At 46.9% G+C, this 25,320-nt stretch overlaps 1 protein-coding gene across 3 annotated transcripts in view; it reads right to left on the bottom strand.

Annotated features, from left to right (window-relative positions):
* PSD (pleckstrin and Sec7 domain containing) overlaps positions 1–25,320 on the bottom strand; it is a 118,883-nt gene that overhangs the window by 22,397 nt on the left and 71,166 nt on the right. For all 3 annotated transcript variants that reach the window (XM_083502389.1, XM_083502390.1, XM_083502391.1), the window contains one exon: positions 6,704–6,747. In XM_083502389.1, the coding sequence (XP_083358515.1) occupies positions 6,704–6,747 (44 nt within the window). The remainder of the gene's footprint in view (positions 1–6,703; positions 6,748–25,320) is intronic.

The raw sequence follows: 25,320 nt of genomic DNA, 5'->3' as shown, positions 1-25,320 counted from the left end.
AGGCAATTTAATTGTCCTTCAGAAAAACAAACAACACACCTAACAAGTTTCAAAAGCATTAAAATAGTGGATAAAAACTGGGCAGCAGTAACATCATCACAGTTAAACAGTGAATGCCTGGGAAAAGAAAGCGATTATTGCCATTTAAAAACCTGGTGCCCGAAAGACAGCAAAGTGGGTACCAGACGGGCCTCTCTGGGGAGAGAATTATCTAAGTAGGGCACCACAATTTAGTAGGAGTTACCTAGCATTTTGGGAAAATGTAATTAGGCAGACAAATTATTTGATGCTCTGGGATGGCAGAACTGAAGAAAAGCATGTTTTGGCTCATTAATCGGCCAGGGAACCAAGGACTGTTCAATTGTGTGTGTGTGTGTGTATGCGTGTGTGTGTGTGTGTGTGTGTGTGTGTGTGTGTATATTTGTGTGCTTGCTTTGGCAGCACATATACTAAAAAATTGGAACGATATATATTTGTGTGTGTGTGTACACATGTACATTATTACAACTGATTGTAAGCTGCCGAGAATCATTCGAAAGGCAAGGTACATATCAAATGAATAAGCTAGCCGGTTTGCAGGAGAGCAGAAAAGTAAATCAACTCCATCAACAGACCTACAGAACCATCAGCTATTATCCAAAGGCAATAATAATAAATCCCTAGAGCACACTCAGAAGCAGGTCCTATTGTGCTCATTGGGTTTACGCCTTACATCTCTCAGTACCAAATAAATGAAGATTCCATATAGTATGTAGTGGAAACGAAGTGTTCTAGGATGACACTGAATTTTTTGCAATGGTATTAAAAATAAAAATCCAGACATTTATGTCTGCTTGAAAAACCAACCCTCCGAATGTCAGCAACACTGCAGGAATGGGATGGGATGAAAAAAAATACATCTATTTTGTCTTATTACCTCTTTGTTCCTTTTGGATTTGTTATAACGTAACTAGATTCGAAAATACACTATCAAACGGGAACTGTATAATTCATGCCCAAATTAGTGCTGGGATGGAAATCAATGCCTTGTTGGGGTTACTTTATTTACAGTTGCGGAGTTTCATATTGTAGAACCTTAAGTCTGGGAAGATGAAAGTAGAAGCATCTCCAAGGAGATTCATTTGTCATGGATGCTTTGAGTTTTTCCTGCATTTAGGGGGTTGGACTAGATGTCCATCAGGGTCCCTTCCAACTCTACAATTCTATGATTCAACATTTACTTGCGAGAGCAGACTATAATACTTTAGATCAGTGGTTCCCAATTACTGTATTTTTCGCTCTATAACACGCACCAGATCATAACACGCACGTAGTTTTTAGAGGAGGAAAACAAGAAAAAAAAATTCTAAATGAAACAGTGGATGTATGATTTTTGTGGTTCATGCTGTGGCCACAGACGTGATCTGACAGTGAGTTTGGAGTAGCCCAATGCAAAATCCTGAGGATCCGTGTGGATCCATGCTTTGTAACCACGTTTTTGCACCACTGCGGCCCCAGGCAACAGTGGGTGCGTGTTTTTTTGGTGCAAGATGTAGCCATGGACATGCTATGTGATCTGATGGTGAATTTGGGGTGACCCAATGCAAAGATCCTGAGGATCCATGTGGATCCGTGCTTTGTAACCACATTTTAATTGGGGAGGGAAGGAAAAGCACTCAAGGGACAAGGAGCACGTGTGGGGTGGGTGGAGAAGGATGCTGCTAATAATGAAGAAGAGGGGTATAAGGGGAGAAGGCTCCTCTCCTCTCCCGCTTTGCTCCCTTAAAGCAAGCAGCTCTCTGTCCCTCTCTCCTCCCCACTCAGCGGCTCTTCTCCTGCTTTGCTGTTTCAAAATGAGCCACGGAGGAGGGAAGGAAGGGGAACCATGGATCCTCTGCTCACGACTGCAGCAGACCCGTAGGCATTCGCTCCATAACACGCACAGACATTTCCCCTTACTTTCTAGGAGGAAAAAAGTGAGTGTTATGGTGCAAAAAATACGGTATGTAGGACCTCCTATTTTTCAAAAGCCAAGGCATGGACCACCTACTTTTGAAAATTTTGATAGCTCTACGGTAGTTACCTCTGCAAAGTAATTTTTTGAACAAAACGTGGGGTAGCCCCTAATAAGCAAAGGATTTTAGGTATACTAAAAAATAAGAAAATCTGAACGATATCTGGTTTTCAACATTGTGGTATATCAGCAGCTAAACATTGTGATATTCTGATATATCATGATGCCTGAAACTGGAGATCAGGAGCGGGGTGAAGGAAGGCTAACCTGGTGCGGGGTGTTGGGGCAAACTGTCTGGTGGCGCATGCACGTGCGCCATACGTATGGCGCATGTGCAGCGGTGCTATGTACGGCACACGCACATGTGTCGCATGTAGTGCTGCTGCCAGGCGGTTTGCTGATGGCACCCCTCGAGTCTCTCCTGGTATGACCCATGGAGGACCTTACGGTCTTCAAATAAAAACATCTTGGAGGTCCCGGGCCACAGGGAGGTTAGGCTGGCCTCAACCAGAGGCAGGACTTTTTCAGCCGTGGCCCCAATCTGGTGGAACGCTCTTGTCACAAGAGACTAGGGCCCTGCGGGACTTGACATCTTTCCTCAGGGCCTGCAAGACGGAGATGTTCCGCCAGGCCTTTGGCCAAGTCACAGTCTGACCCCCTCCTTCTGTAATCCTCATAGCACTCTAGCCCAGTGGTTGCCATTCATTTGATTTTGAATTAATTTTAGAATGAATTGATTTTAGAATGTATTTCAATAAATTGATTGTGATTTTATGTAAACCGCGTTATTTTTACTGTTGTTAGCCACTCTGAGCCCGGCTTTGGCTGGGGAGGGCGGGATATAAATAAAATTTATTATTATTATTATTATTATTATTATTATTATTATTATTATTATTAATGGCTGAGAGCCAGTGTGGTGTAGTGGTTAAGAGCGGTAGTCTCGTAATCTGGGGAACCGGGTTCGCTTCCCCGCTCCTCCACATGCAGCTGCTGGGTGACCTTGGGCTAGTCACACTTCTCTGAAGTCTCTCAGCCCCACTCACCTCACAGAGTGTTTGTTGTGGGGGAGGAAGGGAAAGGAGAATGTTAGCCGCTTTGAGACTCCTTAAAGGGAGTGAAAGGCGGGATATCAAATCCAAACTCTCTTCTTCTTCTTAAGCAGCAGCCATGAAGATCGGGTGTATAGGGGGAGGAAAGGAAGCGGAGTCACCTCCTCTACATGGTTTTAGTGGCTGCCAGCCACGGAAGATGCACGTCCACTGTGGCTTCTGCTGCTTTCCTGCTGAGAAAAGCTGCTCCACCCCAGTGCCAGGGGAAGGTAGTGCCACGGTGCCTTGAAGTGAGGGTGATCAGTTGCCCTGTTGTCCGTCAGGTCAGCGTGAGAGGAAGGCAGTGCCTCGCAACTGGCTGCCCTATTTTCCCTCAGCGTGAGGGCAGGCAGCTCAGATCAGCAGCGTTATCGGCTGAGATCATCCTGCAGTAGTGGCAATGCCTTGAAATCGGCTGCCTTGTTCTCCCTTGCGTGGGGAGCGATATACAGTGGTACCTTGGGTTACAGGCGCTTCAGGTTACAGACTCCGCTAACCCAGAAATAGTACCTAGGGTTAAGAACTTTGCTTCAGGATGAGAACAGAAATTGTGTGGCAGTGGGAGGCCCTATTAGCTAAAGTGGTACCTCAGGTTAAGAACAGTTTCAGGTTAAGAATGGACCTCCAGAATGAATTAAGTTCTTAACCAAAGGTACCACTGTATTGCCGGGTCAAAACCGTTCTTGAGGTGTGGTTTCCAAACCGATTTTGGCCCACCCATTGAAAAACCGCACAGTGCTAAAACAACCATAACATTTGTGATATTACCATGCAGAAATGACAAAAAATTAGTTGGGGGGAGGCAAGGGATGGGGTCCCCGGACCCCTAATTGGGAATGACTGCTTTAGATCCAAATTGAAGCTTAATCCAGACAAGACAGAAGTCCCTTTGCTTAGTAGGAACCAGTGCAGAGTAGGGCGTTGAGTTGGAGGGTAGGGTGTTTTGATGGAGTCCAGCTTCAGCACGGGAGCCAGCTGCAACTCTTCCTGGAGAAAGCAGCTCTGGGCCTTGAAATATGTTTGGAAATGGCAGCGGATGCAGAAGCTGTTTTGCCAGAATGCTGATGGGAGCCTGGGCATATTAAACTGATATAATAATCCAATTTTCACTGGCTTCCAGTTTATATCTGAGCCCCTTTCAAAGCATTGGCTGTGTTTTTTCGCCTTTAAAGTTCTAAATGACTGGGACTAGGCTATTTAAGGAGGGATGCCTACACGATTCTGCTTCCCCCCGGAGAACTTCAGTGAAGGCTCTCTTTTGATGTACTGGGTAGGGCCAAACCTATATGCAAGATTACAATTTCACAAAAGGACTGTGGTGTGCAGTTTGATTTTTTTTAACACTCAAAAAGCAACTGCAGAAGGCTGGAATCTTAAAGAGAGAACTGGTGGGTGGGGTAATTTTCCAGCTATTTCTCTCCCAGAAGAGGAAAATATATGGGAACCTGTATCCTTCCCTCTTTGGGAAGAATAGAAGATGGGTGGGATTAGGCCTAGGATTAAATTAGGATTTAAGTAAATAAATAAGATCAAGAATGCTAAGTTAATAAATTTGATTATAATTAGAATATTGTTTTTGAATAATGATATTGGAAAACTGCTACATTCAGTTACTAAGAAATTCAGATGGGAAGGATTTGAGGAAGTCAAGCAATATGTATATGAAGTTGGAAGTTAAACTAATCAATCAATCAATCAATCTGTATTCTTTATATTTCTTTGTTGTTATTTGTTGTATTTGTTCTATTTCTTTCCTGTTTTTTATTTTTGTTTTTGATTCATTTGATATACAGTATGTGTTAAATGTGTAAGAAACTTAATAAACATTATTGGTGGGGGGAAAGGGATGTTGAGCAGAAAAAAAGAACTGAGTAACTCTTCCCCATCCACTCATTGCCTGCTTAAGATTGCAGCCTCCTATGGCTACTTTTCATTTAACAACAACAAAAACAGCAGCCTGACACCTCAGTTTGGTCCAAAACGAGTAACAGGAAACCCTAGGCACCCGCCTAGGTGGTTTAGAGTTGCAGGAATAGTCCTCGAGATAAAAATTTGACTCCTTTATGGTTGTCTAACACAGATCAATGTTTTCCATCAAGGCACAGGCTGCATTCAGATGGGACGTTTATTGCATTTAGTTTTACTAGCTATAATGCTAGCACCTCTACCCCAATTTCTAACTTTCCTTTTATACTGAGGTACCTGTTTGCTTTATGGAACTGTGGCTTTCACCAGGGCATGTGAAATTTTGGACAGCAGGAAATAACCATTTGCCGGAATACCACCCCAAATTTTGTCACGCAAGTAGCGGGTGGCATCATCGTTAAAACCACAGGAAAGTTACAACTGAAAGCTCCTGTGATCTTCCAAGGTAACAGGGTTGTAGATGCTTCCCCACCACTTTCTGGAAGCAGCTAACACAGAAGTGAGCCGTAAATTTAGAAGAAAGAAGAAGAAGAAGAAGAAGAAGAAGAAGAAGAAGAAGAAGAAGAAGAAGAGTAGTAGTAGTAGTAGTAGTAGTAGTTTGGATTTGATATCCTGCTTTATCACTACCTGAAGGAGTCTCAAAGCGGCTAACATTCTCCTTTCCCTTCCTCCCCCACAACAAACCCCTTGTGAGGTGAGTGGGGCTGAGAGACTTCAAAGAAGTGTGACTGGCCCAAGGTCACCCAGCAGCTGAGTGTGGAGGAGCGGGGAAGCGAACCCGGTTCACCAGATTACGAGTCCACCGCTCTTAACCACTACACTACACTGGCTCTGGAAGTGGCCTTCCATAGTGTGTAAAAGATCACACAAAAAGCAAAAAAAAAAGAGTAATTGACAGAATTAAGTGTCATCTGAATGCAGCAACATTGCAGACAATGGAAAGAAAGTGATGGGACTGCAGTGAGCCTTCTGTCTACAACAAACCATTTCCCTTCCTCGTCCCCCAGTCTTTTGCAGGAGAGCGATATGGATATGCAAGAACTCCGAAAGACAAATACCAATTTCCGTAATTAATACAGGCAGGACGTTACACGCCTGCAGCATACTTATTGCACGTGCTTCGTTCTAAGGACAAGCTTGCCTTTTTCCTGCTATAAATGCTGAAGGTAAATGGCTCAGGACCGCAATACCTCAAGGACCGCCTCCCAGACCCAGCCATCATCATCTGTGGCCCACCTTCGGGTGCCTCCTTCACAAAAGGTCTGGAGGGTGGCAACACGAGAACAGGCCTTCAGTATGCACCTTTAGGCGCCAGGCAAAAATGTTCCTCTTCAGCCAGACGTTTGCTGATTGACACCCGATGCCCTTTTAGATGTTGTTGTGGGAGGGGAGATTATTGGCTTTTCATTCTTATTTTTATTATGCATTCTGTGTTCTTTATATTATGCTGTGAACCGCCCTGAGATCTACGAATGAAGGGTGGGATACAAATAAATAAATAAATAAATAAATAAATAAATAATAATTTGTACCCCGCCCATCTGGCTGGGTTTCCCCAGCCACTCTGGGCGGCTTCCAACAAACATTAAAAATACATCAAAATTGAACAAATAATGATGACAGCAAGAGATCAAGGAAGAGGAGAAAACTAGAGGCTGTTCAGAGAAAGGGAAAAATAAGCAGAGGTACTCACATAGCCCACTGTAGCTTTTCGTTCTTGATGGAGCTATACAAAGCCTGCAGAGTGAAAAAGAAGTATAAGTGTCTTCAGAATTTTAACTGAGTCATTACAAAGAGAAAAATGAGTGGAGTTCAACCAGGCGCCAGGGACAGTGCTCCCTCAGAATCAACTGTTATGTACTGAAGTTCTCCCCCTGGGCCAGCAGGGGGGGATACTGTAGATAGTTTTCACTCAGGTCCACATATGCAAATAAGGGACTGAAAGTGACGTTCAGTGATGGGATAGTTACAGAAAATGGTTACTGTTGCGTTCTAGTGGAGCTCTATATAAGCAGGCTGGCTGAACCCTTCAGTTCAGTTCTGTTCTGGCCTGTGAATAAACAAGAGCTGTTTGAAGAACTGCTGTGTTGTCTGATATGTTCACACACAACTTAACACCAACATTTCTGCTTCCAATCCAGACAGAGCAAATTCCTCTCTCCCCCCTCTCTGCGCACTGTTTTGGGGGTCCTCGGACCCTTCCAAGGGGATTGTGGGAGGTTCCCAGCTTCACTAGCAGGGCTTTTTGTGCTTGCTTCCACTGGTGCAACAGCTCGGCCCAGTGTTCTTAAGATGCATATATCATTCATGTTTAGAGTAACGATAATAGGCAACTCAGCATTTAATCCTAAGGAGTGGATGCAGCTCAGTTTGAGATGTCAAGTCCTTGGAAACGAGAACCAACGCTAGCCCAGTTGAGTGAAAATTGTTCAGAATGTGCAACACAGTGATAAGAAGGGATTAGATAAAAGGGAGCTGAAGTGGGGGAGGGGGAGAATCAGGAAGGTCAACTCCCTCCAGGAAGACCAGAGGTTATTTTTTTTTATAAAAAAAACTAATCACAGAAGCTCAGATAAAAGATACGCAATCCAAAATGATGCTACAGATGCAGAGGCAAACAAGCTACGGGAGCCAGAAAGGCAGTTTCCAGGCGTTAGTAGCGCTGAAAATTTCTCCTCCACAATCAGTGGGAATTGAATTCGTAGCTTTAGTGTCACAATCCTGCACCTGCTTATGTGTAAGTAAGCTTCGCTGAAAACATAGACTTTCCTCCAAGGCAGGGCCGTCTTACTCATAGGTGCTAGGGGTGCGGGGCACCAGGCTGAGAGTCCAGGGACCGAGAGTTGAGTCTGGGGTCTCAATCTCCATCGGTCGGAGCACTGCGACAGGCTCTTCTGCTGTGGGCGGCTCTGTGCTGTGAGTTCGGGGGTGACCGAACCAGCGAGACGCTGAGGCGGCTGGCCAGCTCAGCCCTCCTGCGCGCCTGAGACTGGGCAACCTGGGGGGGGGGGGTGCCAGGCAGATCTTTGCACCCCAGTGCTGCATATTCTTAAGACAGCCCTGCTCCAGGGTCCTTGTACATACAATTGTGCTGCTAATTATAGTGTTTACCCTCATTAACAGGGAAGAAGAAGAGGAGGAGTAGTTTGGATTTGATATCCTGCTTTATCACTACCCGAAGGAGTCTCAAAGCGGCTAACATTCTCCTTTCCCTACCTCCCCCACAACAAACACTCTGTGAGGTGAGTGGGGCTGAGAGACTTCAAAGAAGTGTGACTAGCCCAAGGTCACCCAGCAGCTGCATGTGGAGGAGCGGGGAATCGAACCCCGTTCCCCAGATTACGAGTCTACCGCTCTTAACCACTACACCACATTGGGAGATTGCAGGCTTACAGAGAGATCTCAAGAATGTTTACTCCGATTATAGAAGTCACAAATTTAATAAAAAAAAATCTGTATATCATCAGCATATTGCTAACAATGCACCCCAGAAACCTACTTTACCAGATACAGGAAAAACGGTAGATCTATTCTATGTGGCCTCACCAAAAGCACTGGAGGGAATAATTATGGGACTGGAAGTGATGGTCCTCAGCGCCATTTAGGGGGCTGGATCTAGCCCTCTGGTCAGCTGGCGGGTCTGCGGGCTGGATTGATTCTCCAAATGCAACTGCTTCGAAACCCCAACGACCCTGCCAAATGCCAAACTACATGTGATGAAAAGCTTTCCTCCGCTTCATTTAAAGGGGAACAAAAATGTTTCCAAAGGTTGCAAAAGAGAGCCCACATTTTTTAATTGTTCATATCCAGGGCAGTGGATGTATTAGACCAGGCATCCTCAGCCTGCCGCCCTCCAGCTGTTTTGGCCTACAACTCCCATGATCCCTAGTTAACAGGACCAGTGGTCAGGGATGATGGGAATTGTAGTCCAAAACATCTGGAGGGCCGAAGGTTGGGGATGCCCGTATTAGACTGATATCTGAAGTTCAATTCAGGTAAGGCTGGAGTTCTGTCAGTGTGTGGGGTCCTAAGCTGGACAGATGAGGCATGGCCTGTTCTCCTTGGATTACATCCCCTCTGAAGGTGCAGGTACATAGCTTGGGGGCACGTCTGGAGCCATTACTGTCGCCTTGAGGCTTATGTGGTAGCATGAAGGGCCTTCCATCAGCTTGGGCTGGTGGCTAAGCTATGTCCCTATCTGGACAGGGATATCCTTACTTTTCTTGTCTACGGAAATGCATTATAGGTGGGGCTGCCTTTGAAGACAGTTCAGAAACTGTGGCTGTGCCCCATCAGAGAGAGGTCCAGAGCATGGGTAGGCAAACTAAGGCCCAGGGGCCGGATCCTGCCCAATCGCCTTCTAAATCCAGCCTGCAGACGGTCCGGGAATCAGCATGAGTAGAATGTGTCCTTTGATTTAAAATGCATCTCTGGGTTATTTGTGGGGCCTGCCTGGTGTTTTTACAAGAGTAGAATGTGTCCTTTGATTTAAAATGCATCTCTGGGTTACTTGTGGGGCATAGGAATTCGTTCATTTATTCCCCCCCCTCCAATATAGTCCGGCCCACCATATGGTCTGAGGGACAGTGGATCGGGCCGCTGCTAAAAAAAAGTTTGCTGACCCCTGGTCCAGAGGGTGGCAACTCAAGAACAGCCCTTCTCTGTGGTGACTCCTCATTTACGGAATGCTCTCCCCAGGGCACCACACCTGGCACCATCACTGCCTTTTTTTTAGGTGCCAGGCAAAAATATTGTTAATTCACCCAGGGTTTTGGACCTTAATTTCTACCTATCTTTGAGTGGGGTGGAACCGGATCTGTTTAATCCGGATAGTACTTGCGTGTTTTAGGATACCCATACTTATTCAGAGATATACAAAAAAGACATGCCCATTACAAAGTATCTTTTTTATAATAGGCTGATGTAAAATAGCTACTTAGTCTAAAAAAAAAAAAAGCAAAAAAGGAGAAAGGAGAAAAGACGAGGGGGGGAAAAGCAACTAAAGAGAGAATTAAGAATAAAGAATAAAGATACAGTATTCAGTCTGTAAGAATCAACCATTCTTCCTATAAACCAGTATTTTTCCCCATCTTCAACTCCAGCTACTACAAGTTCATTTTCTCTTTCACTCAAAAGGTCCGTAAGAAATTTCTAATTCTTAACAAATGCCAGTAATGGCGTTTTCTCTAATTTTCTTTAATTAAGCATGTTAACTTTGCCATCTGAGCCAAGTCCAAGAGTTTTTACCAGTCAGTCTTCTATAGTGGGCAAGGCTGCGTTTCCCCATCTTTGTGAATTTTTATATTTGTTTCCAATGTTCATTTTGGTAAGCTGCTTTGAGCTTCACTTTTTTGGGGGAGAAAAGTGATGAATAAATATAATAATAATAATAATAATAATAATAATAATAATAATATTAAGTAGCCTGTTTGTTTATTCTAAACAGAAGTCTAAAAGAGCAAAAACCACGGAGCAGCTTCTGTAAGGTTTCTGATAAGTAAAATGCAGACACCTGCAGGCCTTGCCCTCAAATATGGTAGGTTTTTTTTTTTTTAAGGAGGTGGGGTTACTCCCCAACGTATATAAAAAAAGCAGACTTTAAAAAATATATGCTTTAGGAGTTTCAGTTATATTGAGTCTGTTAAAACTGGTTTAAGACAAGGCTAGCCTTTTAACAGTCAAAATACCACACACCTCTTACAAGTCAACCCAATACTTTCTATCCACACACACTGAATAAAAGCCTGCTTTTATATCTCCAAGGAAAACAAGAGCAGAAGATCTGAGAATACAGTGGTGCCCCGCAAGACGAAATTAATTCGTTCCGCAAGTTTTGTCGTCTAGCGAATTTTTCATCTTGCGAATCACGAAATCCCATAGGAATGCATTGAAAATCAATTAATGCGTTCCTATGGTCAAAAAAAGTCCAAACAAAGCCAAATTTGGTACAACAACAGTTTATTAACTGCTCTTAAAGTCACACATACTGTAAAGAGCAGTTCAAAAATTGAAGGGAAAATAAATTAACTTTATAAACAAAACATGTCTTTGTTTTTAGACAAAGGAAACAAAGTCGCGAGACGTTTTCGTCTTGCGAAGCAAGCCCATAGGGAAATTCGTCTTGCGAGGCAAATCGAAAATGGAAAAACCTTTCGTCTAGCGAGTTTTTTGTCTTGCGAGGTACCACTGTAGACACCTGACCCTTCCTACAATTCCCATCAAGCCTGACTCTTGCTAGCTAGGGATGATGGGAGTTGTAGTCCAAAAACAGCTGGAGACCCAAGTATAGGAAACACTGTAGGGCAGGCACGGCCAAATTCGGCCCTCCAGCTGTTTTGGGACTACAACTCCCATCATCCCTAGCTAACAGGACCAGTGGTCAGGGATGATGGGAATTGTAGTCCCAAAATAGCTGGAGGGCTGTATAGTCGATACAGAGATTTATAAGCATGATAAAAAAATGTTTTTATATGTGACAACAGCAGCAAGAAAACTATTAGCCCAGTGATGGAAGCAAGAAGAACTACCAACAAAAGAAGAGTGGCAGATGAAACTGATGCACTATGCCGAGTTGGCGAAATTAACTGGGAAAATTTGGAACCAGCAAGACCAGACTTTCCTGAAAGATTGGAAGAATGATATATTTGAAAGACAACTGTAATCAATTGACATCACTTGTCGGGTTGCAAGAAGTTTTGAATTATATGAATTATTGTGAAAAAGGACTAAGAAGGAGTTTATTTAAGATTTGGATTTTATAGCAATAACTACCGTATTTTTCGCTCTATAAGACACACCAGACCACAAGACGCACCTAGTTTTTGTAGGAGGAAACCAAGAAAAAAAATATTCTGAATCTCAGAAGCCAGAACAGCAAGAGGGATCGCTGCGCAGTGAAAGCAGCAATCCCTCTTGCGGTTCTGGCTTCTGGGATAGCTGCGCAGCCTGCATTCGCTCCATAAGACACACAAACATTTCCCCTTACTTTTTAGGAGGGAAAAAGTAAGTCTTATAGAGCAAAAAATACGGTATTAAAATAAAATGCAAAATCAGAAAGAAAGTTAGAAAACCATTAGTCGAGGTTGACGGAAGTCCTAGGCAGTGATAGCCAAAGGTTTGTTATATTGTATAAGATGGGATGTTATGTTTGGAAAACGTGTGCAAAACCAACAAAAATTATATATATAAAAATAGCTGGAGGGCCAAGTTTGGCCATGCCTGCTGTAGGGTCAAAAGGAACCACATCTATTCACTGCATGATCCTTTCTTAAGTATGGCGGGCATGTGGCTTCCTTTTAAGTCTTTGGTTTTCACCAGGACGCATTTAAGGGATTTGCCAGGTAGAAAGGACCCTAGGAAACTGCTTTATACAAGAGTTAGACCACTGGTTTGTCTAGCCTGGTATCATTGACACTAAACAGCAACTTCCTACGGTTTTAGGCAGGGGTCTTTTCAAACCTGAAAGAGATGCAGGGGACTAAATTTTTACAGCTAAATTCTACAACTAGGCTAGGGCCTTCCCTGGGCTACAACTCCATTTCCAAGAGGGAAACTAAATCAGAGCTGGAATGCTCAACCTCATCTACAATGCAGTGTTTGAACCTCAGATATATAAGCTGGGTACCAAATGGCTGCTTAAACCAAGGTTACAATTGCTGAAATTGAAAGTCTAGTTGCCATTTTTTGGCAAAACGGCTCTAAAGTCTTCTTTTTCAAATGATGGGAGTGACTGTGATTGATAGACTACTGTATTTTAATATACACTATTGTATTTTACTATTCTGCTGGAAGCCGCCCAGAGTGGATGGGGAAACCCAGCCAGATGGGTGGGCTATAAATAATAAATTATTACTATTATTATTATTATTATTCTCAGGTAAACAGCTGGCTAGTTCAGATGACAACCTTGAGCTAGGTTTAGAACTCGAAGAACTTAAGGAAGAAAAGTCACTTGATCCAGGGCCAGTCCACATATCTATTGACCTATTCCGAGCTCTTTTTCTTAATGGTGACATGAACCATTCATAAAATAAGAATATTCTTCGCAACTGTGAGCAGAGCAGATGGGTGGTTAAGTGAAGACAAGCAACAACAGTTAACTGTTCGTTGCTCCTGCTCAGGCTAACAGCATTTAGGTTCCTGAAATTCATTCTGATTGCGCAGATGAAATATAACTGATAGAACTCTACAGGGTGGGGTATTAGTGTGTGAAAACTGCCCCGATCCAATGATCCCCAGGAATGCACCTCCAGATGGTGGAAATGTCAGGCACCATCCTCGCACCCAGACATCTTCACTTGGTCTCAGGTGGTCGTTAGGGGACCCCTGACCATTAGCTCCAGTCATGACCGACTCTGGAGTTGCAGTGCTCATCTTGCTTTATTGGCCGAGGGAGCTTCCAGCTTCCAGATCATGTGGCCAGCATGACTAAGCCGCTTCTGGCGAACCAGAGCAGCGCACGGAAACGCTGTTTACCTTCCCGCCAGAGTGGTACCTATTTATCTACTTGCACTCTGACGTGCTTTCGAACTGCTAGGTTGGCAGGAGCAGGGATCAAGCAATGGGAGCTCACCCCGTCACGGGGATTCGAACCGCCGACCTTCTGATCGGCAAGTCCTAGGCTCTGTGGCTTAACCCACAGCGCCACCAGGTGGTCGTTAGCGAGGTGCAAAATGCGCCTGGCTAATTTCAAACACTGCTGTTAATGTTATGTGAACCTCTTGCACTTTGAGCTGAAATCACTCACAAAACCAGCTACCATCGTTAAATTCACGGAGCCTTTCCTCCTCATATTTGAAACCTTGAAGAATTTCAACCAATGCACCATTCTGCCCCCCGGGAGATGAAATGTGCCGTCAAAAATAGAAGCAATTATATAGCTGCCCAGGATGAGGTTTTATGAACCGTAAGAAAAACAGCTTCATTTTTCTTCTCACCTGAGTTAGTTAAAAGCTCTTCATTAACCCTGGGCAGGCAGACGTCAAAAACTAAAGCAGCCACAGCTATATTGATGGGAGAGACTTTTTAGGAAGGTCACAGCCTTCTCTGGAAGAGCGCAGAACTTGCTGGCCTCACCAAAAATGTTCTTCCCTCAGCCTGGGGCAGGCAATTTCCAAAACCTCAGGGAAAGAGATAAACTGCTCTGAAGGACTTGCTCTAGAACAGGGATGGGAAACCTGTTGCCTTCCAGATGCTGGAAGCCTCATGGTGCAGTGGGTTAACGCACCTGGCTGCTAACCAGAAGGTTGGTGGTTCGAGCCCACCCAGCGATGGCTGTGGAGAGCTTCCTGCATTGCGATTCTATGAAATCTAAGTCCTTTCACCCTGACCAGTGGCCATACTGGAAGCAGGAGTTCCATAACATCTGGAAGCCCTGAGGTTAGCCACTCCTGGTGTAGAGGAAACACCTGCGACCCATTGGCAGGCTGTGCAGACAGGATACGAGCAGCTTTCAAAAGCAAGGCAAGGCAAATATTTGGCTGAACAGTGAGTAAAGCAAAATCAAAGAGATAGACTTTCTCACCAGATAATTCCCCCGTCTCCCTCACCCTGGGGAGAATGATTTGCAGAAGGAAAGGGATGCTGAACATCTCAATCAATCCACCAAGTTAGGGGTAATTGCATTCCTCACCTCTCAAGTAATGGCCTCTGTGTGATGATGGGGGGGACACACACACACGTGAGCTTTGCCTGCAAAGGGGAAGTATAACTCTAATGTTGTGGATGTGTTAGCAAAGAGCTGGTGTTCTCTGAATCAGGCCCACATCAGCAGCTGTGGTTCTTTTCCTTACGCTTTTCTCCCTGTTTGTCCCAGAACCCGCATTGTCCTATATACTTCCACATACTGAGCTGTGGCTGGGGGGAATGACCAGGAGAGACAGGGAGGAGGAGAACTCAAGGGAACTAATTAGCCGCTCCTGCTCTTCCTCCAAGAAGTCCCTTGCACCTCCAAGGGATGGCTGGGGGACACATTTCATTGAATCACATACAGTCGTACCTTGGAAACAGAATGCCTTGGGAGTTGAATGTTTTGGCTCCCGAACGCCGCAAACCCAGAAGTGAGTGTTCCGGTTTGCAAACATTCTTTGGAAGCTGAACGTCCGAAGCAGCTTCTGAGGTTTCCGACTACGTGCAGGAAGCTCCTGCAGTCGATCGGAAGCCTCGCCTCGGTTGTCGAACGTTTTCGGAAGTCGAATGGACTTCCAGAACGGATTCTGTTCAACAACCAAGGTACGACTATAATTGCAAGTTAGAAGGCTCTCCAAATGGCCGTGCCTTCGAGTGAATTAGCAGCTCAACTACCATATTTTTCGTTCTATAAGACGCACCAGACCACAAGACGCACCTAGCTTTTGGAGGAGGAAAACAAGAAAAAAAATATTCTGAATTTCAGAAGCCAGAATAGTAAGAGGGATCGCTGCGCAGTGAAAACAGCAATCCCTCTTGCTGTTCTGGCTTCTGTGATAGCTGTGCAGCCTGCATTCACTCCATAAGACGCACACACATTTCCCCTTACTTTTTAGGAGGGGGAAAAGTGAGTCTTATAGAGCAAAAAATACGGTACCCTACCTGGTCCTCAGGCGCTCCTTGGCCACGCCCATCCCCCAGGCCCCGCCCTTCACAGGCCCTGTATGATGCCACCCTTGAGGGCTTCTTCTAGGCTGGAATGTGTCCTCAAACTCTGAATGAGTTGAATGAACTTTATTACGGTCACAGACCAGACCTCAAACTCTGTTGGTGTCTCTTGCCTGGATGGAAGTTGGAGAAGGGGCTTGTGTAGAAACTAGCCTACTCAACAGAGGTGCATTTTTACTGCTCCACCCACTTCTGGTTTGGGTCCTGCCTACTACTGACATAGTCCTTTCCCCCTCAAAGATTGCCCAAAAGAAACATGGGTCCTCTGCCTGAAAAAGGTTCTCCCCAAGCCTGTTTTTATATATATATATATATTGCTGAGAAGTGAACACACTAGCCGTCGTTCCACGCGAATCCTCAATAGCTGCCGCCGAGTGTTGGGTGCCAAGAGCTGCTGCATGCTGGCAAACACGTTGGGAGGGGGCGGCTGCAGCTTCTGCCTGGAAGCAACGGGTGCCAAAAATCTCTGTGCGCGTCAGCTGAGTGACGGAGAGCACCGAGCCTCCAACTGCTCCTCACTTTCATATGGCGTGTGCCATTAGGCTTGGTATCCTTCCCTACCCCACCCCCTCAAAAAACACCCCCTACTCCCTTGTATGAACAGAACTGAACGCTCACTCACTCACACACACAAAGATAAAATAAAAATTAGAAGTCGTCCAAATCCCCAACTAACTGGACCATAAGGGTAAAGGGACCCCTGACCATTAGGTCCAGTTGTGGCCGACTCTGGGGTTGCGGAGCTCATCTCGCTTTATTGGCCGAGGGAGCCAGCATACAGTTTCCGGGTCATGTGGCCAGCATGACTAAGCCGCTTCTGGCGAAACAGAGCAGCGCACAGAAACGCCGTTTACCTTCCCACCAGAGCGGTCCCTATTTATCTACTTGCACTTTGACGTGCTTTCGAACTGCTAGGTTGGCAGGAGCAGGGACCGAGCAACGGGAGCTCAGCCCGTTGCGGGGATTCGAACCGCCAACTTTCTGATTGGCAAGTCCTAGGCTCTTTGGTTTAACCCACAACGCCACCCGTGTCCCATAACTGGACCATAAAGATGAGTGGAAAACTAATCAAATAGTGTTGCATCTCTTCATAAAAATATTGTGGCCCGAAGCAGTTCTGAAGTAGGAAAGAAAGAAAACTTGACATGGTCACTTTTATTTTGAAGACAGGCAGCTCTGCGCTCAGCTGTTGAGTTAGAGAGCTGACCAAACAGAATATCCCAATCTCCTAGCAGAAGCTAGAAAAAGCAGGAGGGAGCAAAGGGCACCCCTCAACAAAATCAGGAACCCCCCATAAACTCCCTTCATGTTTGTTGTGTGCCCTATAAGCCACCTTTTTTCCCCAATGAGCTCAAGGTCCAGCATGTCATTCATCCACTCCTCATTTAATCCCACAAACAACCCTGTAAGAGAGGGTTAGGCTGAGAGCGAGGCAGTGACTGGTCCAAGTGGGGATTTGAACCCTGATCTCCCAGGTCTGAGTCCTGCACTCAGACCACTACACCACTCTGGCTGTCTTGCAGCTCTCTCCCTTTGAGCTGAACTGTGGTGGGAAGAAAAAGAAGGGAGCAGCAGCGGCTCCTGCCTTCTCCTCTTTTAAGCAACGCAATATGGAGTACCTAGGCTGGAAAGAATGTTCAAGTTGCCACTGTTATCTGCGCACTCTCTTTCTCTCTCAGTGCAGCTTAGAGGGCTGAGCATGGAAAGGGAAGACACCTCATCTTTGCTGGTCCAGGTTCTCTTTCTGGGTGCTGCAGCAGTGGGGATTCAGCCCAGCCAGCCCAATCCCTCTCGCTGGGCCACCCAGAGGGAGAGCAAGCCAGAGGAAGGCAGCTGCTAACTCCGTACAATTGCTCAGCTTAGTTTTCTCCAGGCAGCAAGGACAGGGCAAGGGGTGGTTGCTGCTGCCAGTTCTCCACCCCAGCCCTCTCTTTCTCTCCCTCTTGGCAGGGCAGCAAGGAGAGCTTCCCAAGTCCAGCCCAATCCCCAATGATGCACCACCCAGTGGCAGACTCCGCACACAAATTTCAAGTTCCTAGGCAGCCCCATGGACCCCGTTTCTCCGCCAGTGCTGCTACCCACTCCAGACTACAATGAATTATGACCATTAGCCCAGAGAACAAAACAGAAACCCCTTCATTTCCGAATCTCCCTTTCCCCAGCCCCATTTGTCAAAGGACAAAATGTACAAAAAGACTACAGAGGTTTTGCACGATGCTTCCAGGTAGAACCAATATCTTAATTAGCTGCAAACTAATTTTTCTATACCATACAGCAACCAGTTAGCAGTGTGCAGGAATTTCTCATTCCGAAAACGTAGGAGCTGCGAAACGAGAAACTTTTTTTTAAAAAAAACCCACACACCACTGATTGAAAAGGACTATTTACGTCAGCACGATTCGTACCAAGCCGCCCTGCCCATCGCCCCTGCACGAAACAAATGTACCCGAAGGCATGCACCCAGAGGTGTGGGAGCTACCCAGGGCTGTGCGTGGGTTTGCCACATGACATGCCTACTCTGACTCGCAGGATGCAAGACTGTATGGGCGACGGGAGCGGTATGGGCGACAGGAGCTGCCGTCCTCTGCGCACCTGCCCGCTGCATTTCTAACTATACGTGCGTAAGGTGCAGCCGCGAGTCTGCAATTGGCCACGAGACGAGGGGGAAAAGCAGGGTGGGGGAGAGAGGGAGAGGCGTCATTCGTGCTCTGCTTTCAACTCACGCCCGTTTACACCTGTGGGGAGGAAGCCTCAGGTGCCACGCGGCCCCAATCGTGTGCGCAAGAGAGAGAGAGCAGGGGCAGCCAAGCCCCATCCGCCTGGGCGTTGCTGGGTGTGCAGGGATGCCAACTTGAATAAAATATGGGGGGGGCGAGAGAGTAAGCCCCGCCCTGCATAATCAATCACAAGATGCCGTGCACGGACAACATATGAATGGCAATCCCAATCAATTTTGTGGGGGTCGGCCCCCTCAACTATTTTACTGGGGGCACCGAAGGGACCTGCGCCCCTAGGAATTGGCTCCTACGAATATTTCACTGGAAGGGGTGGGGAAAGGGACCTGTGCCCCTTTGAGTTGGCTCCTATGGCTGGGCGGGAGCGCGTGGAGCGGAGAAGCGAGGCCGGCGGTGGCGCAGACGCGCGCCACGCTCCGGCTTTTTCCAACGGCAGTACCCGGGGCGAGGCTCCCTCCGGCGGCGGGCTGCCTCCTTTCCCCCGTTGCCCACCGCACCCCGATCCCTTACCGGCTGCTTCTTCTTCCTGCGATTCTGCAGGCGGCTGACCACCAGGTCGGTGTAGAGCACGGGCTTGAGGGTGCGCGAGCGCTGCGGCCAGCCGTAGCAGAAGGTCTCCATGCCGCGGCAGTTGCGCCCGTAGCGCACCGAGCACATGGAGCGCGAGCGGAGGCGCCCGGCGCTGCCGCTGCTGTTGATGCTGTTCACGCCGATCATCGCGGCCGGTGCGCGGCTCCGGCAGGCCGGCTGCCTGGCCGAGAACCTCGCCTCCCGGGAATGGGGCTCCGCGGGCTTGAAGGCGGCGGAGCCTCCGCCCTAGCGCAGGGAATCGGGGCCCGGCTCCGCGCAAGGGCTGGCGAGCGTCTCCCGGCTCCTGTCTCGCCCTCTCCGCAGCGGCCAACGGCGGGCGGGGAGCGTTGCGCAGCCAGGCGAGCGGCGCGCCGAGGAGGCTGCCGGAACGCAGGGGAGGGGGAGAAGAGAGGGAGGGGACTGCGATCGGAAAGGGGGAGGGCGGCGGCGGCGGCGCTGCTACACGTGCGACCTCCAGAGTCGCGCTTGGAAGATGGAGGAGAAGCGAGCGCAATGCCGAGGGAAAAGGCGTGCGCTGCGGGGAGAAAGGGAGCCCTTTCCCAAACGACCACCTTGTTGCTAAGCCTTAGCGGGGGTGGGGGGTAGCCAGGTTTTTCTGCCCCGGGTGCAGCCTCCAGAGGGGCGCCATGGAGGCTCCCAACCTCTGCCTGTGTGCGCAAATATGTGGGGAGGGTGCCAAACTGTGGGGAAGAAATTCTAGTTTCGGCCCTGCCTTGTTGCAGCGCGGGGCTTGTAGCTGTACAGCGCCTTTCCTGCAAGACAGACCCTTGTCTTGCAGGGTTTCGGGACAGTCCGGGTCAAGCATGCTTGCTATAGGCCACGGGTGCCAACTTGAATAAAATTGGGGGTAGGGTAGATAAGCCCTACCCTGCTTTACTGATCACATGATGCCGGGCACACAAACCGTTTGAATGGCAATGCCCATCAACTTGGGGGGAGGGCAGCCCCTTCAAATATTTTTTGGGGGGGCAGGGGACCTCAGCCCCTAGCAATTGGCTCCTATGGCCCATAGCTTTTAAAAACAAAAAGCGAAGCAAGCAAACAGGTGGTGCACATTTCAATGTTTGGGGTAGAAGTGCACCCCAAAAGACGGCAAAAGTGGAGGGGAAACATCACAAAATGGCAGAGCTGTGAATTGCCCTCACCCTTGCATTTTAGCGGGTACAGTGGACGGGTAAAGCAAGAAACACTCGCCTGAAACAAGACAAAAAGGGAGATACAAGAAGGAAAATGGTACCCACCCTTCCCGAGGCACTCATTTCATTTGTTTCCAATAAGCCAACTCCTGAGACACTTGTCAGCATTTGCCATCTAGAATGGCAGCCGAACTTAAACTCAAATCCTTGCTCACTGGGTAACCTTGTGCCAGTTACGGTCTCTCAGCCTAACCTACCTCATAGGGTAGCTGTGAGGATAAAACGGGGAGTAGAGAACCATGCATGCCCCATTGAGCAACTTGGAGCAAAGCTGGGATATAAATAAACAATACTCGGTTCAGCTGGGGCCATTGCAAGGGATTTCAGAAGCTCTGAGCTACCACTTTGCAATCAGACCCAATTGAAGACACAGCCAGGATTCTGCCACAACACTTTTAAGAAAAACTATCCCAGCTGAATTTTTTTGTGGGAGGTGACTTTTGTATTATCATTTGCATAGACAATGTGGAGGGGAAAACAGCCAAGCAAAGGAATAGCATGTCTCTGCTTTTTATCCAAGTTCTGGCTAACAGCTGTGCAAATGCCCCAAAGGTTTAAGGCTCCAGGGAACATGCAGTCCCTGGGCTAGACCACAGTGCCTGAGCCTTGGAAACACTATGGATCCATCGTTCCTGAGCTTATATGAGCAACTTAAACGAGTTTAAGGTTAGGCAGAGCCTTTATACTCTTTGTAAGACACCCAAACCCAAGTCATGTGAATTGCGGTGGAAATGGTGCAGAAACGGGGGGTGGTGCAGAATGCTGCTGCCGGTTTATTAAATGTGGAAGTCTGATGGAATCCTCATTCCATGGAACACTGATCTCAAAGCTCTGAGCTCAGTCCCAAGTTGTTACTAATGGTTTACTGCATGCTAAGCTAGGGATGATGGGAATTGTAGTCCTAACTTCCCAGCTAGCTAGGGGTGGTGGGAGTTGTAGTCCAAAAACAGATGGAGACCTAAGTTTGGGGAACTGTAGTTTACCGAAAGCCCTAAACTGCTTGGTAGCCAAATATCTGCTGGAGTGCCTCCTCCGATACCAGCCAATTTGATGCATAAAATTGGTGGGGGAAGGTGAGGCTCCGTTTGCAGTCAACAGCAGGATTTGGGGAGAGGGGACAAATGGGAGGACCGTCTCCATGGCGGAGCCCAACTTCAGAATGATCCCCCCAGAACAGCCAGGCCTGCCACCCTCACTGCTAGCTTTCAGACATCAATAAAAACATTTGTTTATTTACCCAGGGTTTGCAGTGTGACACTGTGATATTTAATCCTTAGTAGCAGTATCTGGTTAGTGTTTTAATTACCTGTTAATATGTTTCATGTTATGTGTTTATCGTAAATCCATATTACAAGAATGACCCTGTTCCCATTCCCCCCCCCCCTCCTTCGGCTTAGATTTTAATCCAAGCTGGATAATAAATCCAGTCAGCCAGCCTGCTCTCAAATCCCCACTTACTCCATGTGTCAGTGTGAACTGATGGTAGAAAACTGAGTGAGGTCTTCCATTTCCCAATCTGTTGTTCTTGTTGCTTTGCTTAGCAATGCAAAGTAGCCTCTGGGAAATAATGCAATAGTCCTTGGAAACTAAATTCCAATGTGTTCTTTGGCTTGGTGCATCTCTGTGAGGTGTTCCAAAAGGAGGAGAGGGGGAAATGGAAGACCTTTCTGCTGCTTGGGGTAGGAAAATGGGGGATTATTAGGGGATAAGTAGGGTGGGGGAAAGGGCTGGGTAGATAGGGAGATGAGTTAATGACTCAGTGGGGTGGGGTAGAATTCAGGTTGTCTTGGGAAATGAAAACTCATCCATTGCTAATGGAGACTGTATCAACAGACGCCGACAAAGCTCAGTTTGGTCAGGGAGACTCTGAGAAAATGGAATTGCAAATTAAGGAATGATGAAGGTCATTTAAACCCAGTTTTGGGGGAATGTCTTAGTTGGTGGACTAACTCAAGTGCTGCAGAGTTCTAAAAGCCAGCCTTGTGGACTTGATAATATAAAGAAATATGCATGAGAAATTGTTTGAAAAATAGATGAAATTTCAAGGAGCACTGAAAAGCAGATACAAAAAAATGTGGGATGGTTGGGAGGTGGTCATGAAAGTGAAACGTAACAGTTTCAGCTAAGTCAGGGGTAGGCAACCTAAAGTGTGTGGGCTGGATGCGGCCCAATCGCCTTCTCATTCCGGCCTGCAGGCAGTCCAGGAATCAGCATGTTTTTACATGAGTAGAATGTGTCCTTTTATTTAAAATACATCTCTGGGTTATTTGTGGGGCATAGGAATGCGTTCACACCCCCCCAATAATCCGGCCCACCACATGGTTTGAGGGACGGTGGATTGGCCCACGGCTGAAAAAGGTTGCTGACCCCTGAACTAAGTTGTACTGGAGATGTTGCATTGCGTTGTTCCATACAACAGCCCAAGGTTACAGATTTAGCATATCTTACAGGGCAGGAAGCAAACTGCATTTTGTCACTGGAACCTGATGCAGAACGCCCCATGTCTGCCCGTGTGCATCAGTTAGGTGCTTGCAAGAGCCAAGCATCTCCAGCTCATAGAGATGAAAAGCTGTTAACATCTTCTGTTGGGTTTAGGGAAAGCTGTTCTTTTTAGTGCAGAGATCTGAAGGAACAAGAGATCTGAAGCCCGAGTGATCACTGATCCACACCTCCCCAGTAATGTTGAATTGAAAGCCTGTGCTATGTGACGTTATCATATTAGTGTGTTCCTGTTCTGCAACGCTGGCTTCTGCTCAATAGACTGAGAAAATGCTAACTTGGATGATCACATCTCCCTGCCCCCCCCCCTGCTACGCTTTACTGGTGAGACATGTTTTGATGGTACCCAATGCATTTTCCTGCAGCATGCACACTGGTTCTGGTGCAAATGTATGCTAGCAGAGGAATGCAGACTCATTTTCAACCCTAGGTCTGCATTCCCTTCTGAGGCAAGAAGCAACTGTGGGCAATGTGACAGGTGTGGCTGTTGCCGTTTCTATACACACACTCACCCACCCCTCTCTGGCCTCCATCCAGGCAAACAAAAAGCACGATCAGGGTTCAAGGACAGCGCTAGGCCAGTGAGGTGTGTGGTTGGTGTGTGTGTGTGGCCTGGAGAGATAGATTCCAGATAGGGATGGCCTGGAGAGAAGCATTTGGCTCCTGGACCAGGCGTTCCCCATCCCTCTGCTGGAAGGATGAAAAGAGGAAGTGATGCAAGGGCCAGTGTGGTGCAATGGTTAGAGTGTTGGACTAGGGCCTGGGAGAGCAGGGTTCGATTCCCCACTCGACCATGAAGCTCACTGGGTGAGCTTGGGCCATTATAAGAGAACAAGGGAGGTGTTCATGGTGAGTTCCGGCATCTCTTTTTCTAGAAAAATAGCACCGGTTGTGAGAATGAAACGGGAAGGAGGAGCAGTGGCGTAGCGTGGGGGGTGCAGGGGGGGGCCCGGCCGCACCGGGCGCAACATCTGGGGGTTAGGGTTAGGGGGCGCAAATCCACGGGTTAGGGGGCGCAAATCCACGGGTTAGGGGGCGCAAATTACTTGCCTTGCCCCGGGTACTGACAACCCACGCTATGCCACTGAGGAGGAGGAAAACCATGCATACTACCTTGAGATCCTTGAAGGAGAAATGAAACACATAAATAAAACATGGAAAAAGACCAAAGTCATGTGCCCTTCAAATGGTAATGCTTCCTGAAGTGAGTTTGAACTGCAGTGGACCCAGTAGTGTGTGGACAGAATCTGGAGGATCCAAAAACTTTTGTATGCCAGGCTCTTGGCACCTGCAGGAAAGGTCACTTGGCGTGAGCAAGAGCAAGAAAACCAAGCTGCATTCTATGATGACAGGTAAGGCACAAACAGGGATGATCAAATTTCAAGGATGCATCGCAGAGGCCGAAACACTCCAGGAAGATGCAATACAAAGAGTGAAGTCTGACATGGGGTTAAAATCAATCCCACCCAACAGATATCATTTAGAAGAAGAAGAAGAAGAAGAAGAGTTTGGATTTGATATCCCGCCTTTCACTCCCTTTAAGGAGTCTCAAAGCAGCTAACATTCTCCTTTCCCTTCCTCCCCCACAACAAACACTCTGTGAGGTGAGTGGGGCTGAGAGACTTCAAAGAAGTGTGACTAGCCCAAGGTCACCCAGCAGCTGCATGTGGAGGAGCGGAGACGCGAACCTGGTTCCCCAGATTACGAGACTACCGCTCTTAACCACTACACCACACTGGCTCTCTTAGTATAACTTGTCCACAAAAGGAAGTTCTAGGCAAACACAGGTCCACTCAACACCTTGTCTTTGGTTGTGACTCTCATTTGGGCCCCAAAGGTGGGGAAGGGGAAAAAAAGATTTGGTTTAAAGAAGCAGCAGAGAAACTGCTTTTCTGAATCCAGTGAGTGAATCTGGGTGTTTGGGAACACCTGGGATATCAAGTGATTTGAAAGTGAATGTCTTTTCAAAAGATGAGTTCCAGGTGTGTCACAAACAAGTGATTACTCTTCAGAACTGAGATGCATTCTTTCCAAAGGTATCCCTGCTTCCCCAGAGCTCAGGTAGCAATGGGCCTTCACCCAAAACGTGCCCAGAGCATCACTGGCGAAAAAGCTGCACAACTGCAACTGCCCAAGCCCAGCCACACCAGACTGCAACAGTTTTTAGCAGTTACATTCTTTTTTTTTTTAAGAAAAAAAAAGTCTGTCAATGGGAAGCACTCACACTGCTGTGCCACTAAAGGGGAGAACTTCAAAAAGGCAGCCATAGGGTCGCCCACAACAATGTATCACTATCTCTGCTTATATTTTCTTCCTAATTCTAAAAAAATCAATAAAAAAATCAAAGGATAATAATAATAATAATAATAATAATAATAATAATAATAATAATAATATAATATAATATATTATTTGTACCCCACCCATCTGGCTGAGTTTCCCCAGCCACTCTGGGCGGCTTCCATAGAAACAAAACAAAAAAAACACACTAAAATATCATACATTAAAAACTTCCCTGAACAGGGCTGCCTTAAGATGTCTTCTGAATGTCAGGTAGTTGTTTATCGTTTTGACATCTGATGGGAGGGCGTTCCACAGGGCAGGTGCCACTACCGAAAAGGCCCTCTGCCTGGTTCCCTGCAGCTTTGCTTCTC

This window comes from Podarcis liolepis, assembly GCF_965112155.1.
Source record: "Podarcis liolepis genome assembly, chromosome: 5".
Classification (NCBI taxonomy): Eukaryota; Metazoa; Chordata; class Lepidosauria; order Squamata; family Lacertidae; genus Podarcis; species Podarcis liolepis.
This window is presented reverse-complemented; position numbering and strand designations above follow the sequence as displayed.